The sequence below is a fragment of the Sceloporus occidentalis genome, unplaced genomic scaffold (genome assembly GCF_023333645.1).
Source record: "Sceloporus occidentalis isolate IW3139 unplaced genomic scaffold, rSceOcc1.0.p SCAF_175, whole genome shotgun sequence".
In the NCBI taxonomy this organism is placed as follows: Eukaryota; Metazoa; Chordata; class Lepidosauria; order Squamata; family Phrynosomatidae; genus Sceloporus; species Sceloporus occidentalis.
The window spans coordinates 732438-738437 of NW_028317155.1; the positions used below are offsets into that span (position 1 = coordinate 732438).

Here is a 6000-nt window from a genome sequence, read left to right on the forward strand (position 1 = left end):
CTTCCGTGTAACCAACAGGTGAAGCCTTTCACGGGTCGAGAATTTAACCCAAAGGCTTAGCACCAGGGAAAGAGTAAGTATAGTAACACAGAAACATAGAATTTGGTGGCAGATAAGAACCACACCTATTTCCCTGGTGTAGAGACTCTAACCTAAATTGCTCCTTGCTCTTGGCTTCAGGACAGCTTCATGCCTATCGCACCCACGTTTACATTAACCCACTATATTAGCCTGTACCCCCCCATGCACTACACATGTGCTCCAAAAATACATCAATGTTAACACTTTAAGCTGATCCACCTGCTTTTGGGGATAAAAAAATACTCAAATAAAATATTAAAGAATTTGCCACTAAAGGGTTATTTTCTTTTAGCATAATTCATTGTCTCCAGTTTCGAAACAAAAAAAGGAGTTTCAGGCCCGGGGCAAAATTGGCAGCTTCTGTCTCATCTCAGCTGCAAATGGCAGTCTCTGCTTTAATACACATGAAGACAATATGCCAGTTACTACAGAAATACCCCAAAACTGCTAAAGAACACACACACATATATATATATATATATATATATATAATCTGCCAGATATAGTAATTCTAGTTTTGAAGACCCCAACGGACATCCCATTTAAGGCAGAGCTGTTAGTACACGGCTTCCCTTTCCGCTCACTGCGCTCCAGCTTACGCATGGTCCATTTCAGCTAGAAGTTATGGAACAAGAAATCAGGACACAGCCATTAGGCTGCATATCCTATTTAAAAACCACCATCTTCAGATTAATACCGTATTGGCCCGATCATAGGCCACACTCTTCCCCCCTAATTTAAGTCTTTAAAGTGGGGGTGCAGCCTATAATCAGGGTTTAGCGCAGGGATGCACAATTTGTACCACCCGACGCCCAGGTTATACATACATACATAATATATATATATATATATATATATACACACACACATATATAAATAAAAGGGATTACACTGCTACTTATATCAGCCGCACATTGAACTAGAAGCTACAAACACACAACAGTTCATGAGCTCTTTACGGAGCCAATGGCGGAGAGGCATTTGTGACCCTCATCTGCTGTTTCTGGCTGAGGAGTTTCAGAGTTGCTATCCACCAACAGTAAAGTTATCTTCTTACAGAATTGCTCGCATCAGATATGAAATGCAAATAAAGTAACAAGACACAGTGACTAAGTGCAGGAGCATTTTACTTGTACAGTGCCACCGTGACCAAAGACCACCAGAGAACTAGTGCCACTGAGACACAGAAGGTCAATGCCAACGTACCTTGCCACAGAAAACTAACAAGATCGTAAAATCATACAGCAAGTGGCAAAGTAGGGTAGATATAAATTGAGGCAAAGAGGGGTGAAGAATCAAAAACAAAGACATTAACTTAAAAAAAAAAAAAAAGGGGGGGGCATGTGATGTTACCTGTGTAAGGAGCAATACTGGGAAAAGCTGAAGGTGGCAGGTCATTCCATTTGATTGGTTGATATGATGACAAGCAGAATTGGTTCTTAACACATAAACCAAATACTTGGTTTAAGTAATTTACATGGGTGTCCACAGAAACTTTTCTGGCTCTGGATGGTGTCAAAATACAAGCACTATCCAAGTAAGGTGGCATGGGCAGAATAGGGTAAAGTTGTCGCAATATCTCAGGGAGGGAGGGGACAACCATGGTAATATAAACATTTGTTACCAGATAATATATATTTAGTGATTTTAGAGCAAAGTATTCTTTAAAACCATAGCAACAGATAAAATGCTCATATTGATGGAACATTTATAATGATAATATCACTTTCCCATTTTATCTGTATATATAACCTGTAATGTTACTTATATGGTTTTATAATTTGCACAGTTCACTGGAACAAGTTCACACTTTTAAAATAAAAGTAATAAAAACAAACATGAGAAATTACACGGCCATAGGGAATCTCACAAAGCTCCTCTCCATGCCTACTTGTTCAAATATTCTGATTTATCTTACAGAGCAAGTAAACTTTAAAAAGAATAACATTAGCTATTTTTAAAGGCTCTCTTTAAATGTATTTTACATTTGCAATAGCAAAAAAATGCTGCAGGACAATTTATGTCAACTAGTTTGGGGGATCATGGTTAGAGGTGGGGTGGGTCAGGAGGACTATTCACTTTACTTAACACCTTGAGATGTATTGAAACAAAACCTGGGATGGAACATCATCGCGGATGTCCCAGTTGGGACATATGTCGTTGTTACAATGTTCACTCCAATGGGCAACAGCCAACAGTCTGCCTTCTCCCCGTGCCCAAGCAGCTCAGGAATCACTTTAGTATGTCCTATAGGGCGTAACGGTCAATGGCACTTTAAAGTGCCATTGACCATTACGGCACTTCTACTAAATCTACATCTACTCAATTAACAGTGGCCACAGTGTATATTACCGTTATTATTTATGGATTTATATAGCACAAGCGTATATATATATAATTGTTAAGCGTAGTAGCTTTGCGCTGGTAGACGTTATCGCATATGGTATTGCACCCTTGTTTCTTTGGTAGGATTATCACACACCGAAGCTGAAAAACGAGCTGGAAATTTGTCTACGCACACTCCTCAAGAGATGCAGGAACATTTGTGTTAGTGAACCAGAGGTAATTGGTTAATTACACGTGAATGACCCTTGAAAATTGAGGAGGATGAGCCTCCAGTATAAAATAAGGAGATTGACAAAAAGCTTGAAGAGGAGAGCATGGTGATGCACCATAGCAAGAATGACATACATTAATCTGCACTAATATTTACAAAAAACAACAAAGTCATTTTCCTTTGATCATCCTGGACCTAATACCAAGAAATGTTATTTATTCATATACAAAGATGCATTTAGAAGCTAGCACAAACTATTGGGGACTTATGAAACATGTTTCTCTACTCACCCCTGTAAACTGTATATGTCGCATTACCATGGGAAATCTCATATTCTCAAGTAACCGGGTACAATAAGCATATTATATAACCATTAACTTTTTGTTAATTATTATTTGGTTTCTCACATTTGTTACTGATTGGTTTTTTTTTTATGGAACTGGCTCCAGGGAACCCTGTGAAAATGCCGTTTATTATTCACACCAAGGAGGGCACACCCGTCTCTGGGCTAAACACTGGTACAATTATCCGTATCACTGCCAGCCCTAAGGAAATCATACCAGCCAAATCTCACGGTTTCTAAAATGAGAGACAAACAAATACAATCCTTTTCAGCAGAGAGTAATATAAGAAACGAGGGGGGGGGGGACAAGGGTCAATGCAAACAGGAAATCATAGCTTTCGTTGGCCTCGCATAAAGCATACATGTCAAAGTGAAATGAAATAAGGGCCATTCCGCTGGCTACGTTACAGGGGTTGACAATTGTTTGTACAATTTACAAGATGGACAATTCTATATAGAGGCCAAACTAACCTTTGTAGATGCCGGGGACTTAAAAATACTATAAAGAAGCAGTTGCATTCCCAATAAGATTGGTTTGACCCCGTTCATGAGAAAGCCAGATGTTCGAATGATTCTGTTCTGCTGGGCTCCACATTGAATAGATTCCACTGGCAATGGATGGCCAAATGGCTACAAATGAGTTCAGACACACAGTTTTTGACCAACCTAAAATTCAGATACTACCAGGAGGCGAGCAGCAATGTTGCATGAGCTAGATACTTCTCAAGCATGCCAACAATCTACCCCAAATGGGGTTATGGCAAGAAGCTATTACTAAAGTACCATGATTACGGTCACTTAGGGGTTTATTCATGCAAATGTGAGGGTGAATTAATGTGACATGAGATATTTTAACACAACAATATCACTGTGTGCTTCGAAAGGCAACTCTTACGAACCTGCAAAAAGGACTGGGCTGGCCAGCATTGCTCAGTCAAGGAGTCAAAATGTTTAGTTCCACCTCAATATACCTACAAATTCACACTGCAAGCTAGTACATAAGAGATCCTAATTCCTCTGCTACTATACCGGTTCATGAATGTTAAAATGCAAAATTGTTCTTACGCTTAGAAAACATCAGTCTAAGCAAACCCTTGCTAATTGTATGCTTTCCTCTAAAGATTTAATCACAAAAGAAGTGTCTGCGTTTGTGACACATGATAATTGATCACAGAATAAAATATGAATGAGCAGAAGACAAGTTTCCAATGCAAGAGAGACAATACAAGACTTTAGTTTCTAACTTAGGTAAAGAAAAGTAGACCATCATAAATAAGATACTATGCACAGATTCTCTGTAACTACACTGCACATTCACATGTAATAATAGGTTATCCTGCAAGCAAATACACACTTTCATAAAACATTGGTTTCTAGACAAAATAAGCATTTTGCCATTACTGAGAGCTTCGGGGACTGATGAGAAATACATGGAGAATAAGAAACTCCGAGACAATAACACCCTCAATTCCAGAAAGTTGTCACATTGAGACTATAATTTACATTCATGACAAGTAGGAATTTCCCAATTACAAATGAGTTTAAAAAAAACCTTCTAAGAACGCCTTTATGAACATGCATATAACCCATTGCTAATCTTGTCCTCCAAATCATTTTGGTGGCCTCTGTGTTAAAAAAATAACTATAAATATCATGCAGTCCTTTTATTTTTTTTCCTTTCTTAAAGCTTTCCAGATGGACGGAAGTCATCAGGATGCACTCTGAGTGTGTGCTTGTATTGCCCAAGTACATACAAGTTCTCCTCCAAGCAGGACAGCATAAGCCATATTTCTTACCACAAAATAAGGCAAATTTGCATACAATGGTGGAAACACAAAGGAAACCAAACAATATAGCCAAGGTACAAGAGATACAAAATCAAAACCAATTAAAATGACATGAAAAGGCCACATCTTACCTGTTTCCAGAGAAAATCATCATCCGCATTTAGCCTCCAGGAGATGATGAGGTGTAGAGCAGACAAAACAAGACCACTCAATACAGCTGCTCTCATGCGAACGGGAAGCAGGGTATAGATGATATAGATGAAGAAAACGCTCCACCAAATCCCTTCTGAGGCACTGCGTGGGGTGACCATAAACACCCCTAGAATCTGTACCGCGAAAAGCACTGCAATCACCAAGTAACTTACAATCCACATATAGTCTTGGTGAAAGCCATTGCGGTTGCAGACCACCATGAGTGACAGAAACAGGGCCATGGCCACAGCAAGTACAGACACATATAGTACATCAGGCTCTCCGTGAGTGCAGTGAAAGATCAGCATAACCAGGCACACCAGCACCAGTGCCCCCATAAGCATAGTCAGGCTGCTCTGGTTCATCTGGAAGAAGTATCGTTGGTAAAGTCGTTCCAGCTTTGCAGACTGGAATTTCTTGGATTGAAACACTTGCAAAATTCTTGCCCAGCATTCCCGAGGGGTCAAATGTCTATCTCCTTCCTCAGTGCCAACGGCTTCTGTTGAACCCATTTTGGAACTCTTGGCCTCCCCATCCTCAAAACCCAGGGCTACACTTTTAAGTCCTAGGTCACCACCTGCTGTTCCCTTCTTCCCATAATGGTCCTCTTGCCAAGTGCAGTGGAGGCCAAAGTTGTTGCGATTGTTCCTCTCCATTTCAGGGTCCTGAAGACAACTCATATAACGGGGGCCACACAACATGGTGTTCTTTCGCTTGCCTTTCTTTCCGTTGCGTTCCCCCCATGCCGTCTTGCGCTCGTCCACTTTTGGGACAAGGATGCCACTAAACCATGACATTCTGCTGCAGGAGAGAAAAATGAAATTTTGACATGCATGAGCCAATAGAAACTACTACATAGCTAATAAACAAAATTAGATGGTCTTTCAGCAATAAAATGCAAGAAACATGCCCATTTTTCTTCTTTCATAAAACACTTCTCATTAAAACAGATGTGATGTATACATAATTGATAGCCTAGTGCTTCACTCTATCCTGGTTTAGAAACCACAGACAGAATGGAAGCAGGAAATTGAATATCA

The 6000-nt window shown here is 39.8% G+C and overlaps 1 protein-coding gene across 2 annotated transcripts in view; it reads right to left on the bottom strand.

Moving 5' to 3' along the window:
- Positions 1-5757, bottom strand: part of LOC149279019 (adenylate cyclase type 6-like) — a 53492-nt gene extending 47735 nt beyond the window's left edge. For both annotated transcript variants that reach the window (XM_089501521.1, XM_089501520.1), the window contains exon 1: positions 4900-5757. In XM_089501521.1, coding sequence (XP_089357647.1) covers positions 4900-5757 — 858 coding nt within the window. The remainder of the gene's footprint in view (positions 1-4899) is intronic.
- Positions 5758-6000: the final 243 nt, after the last annotated feature.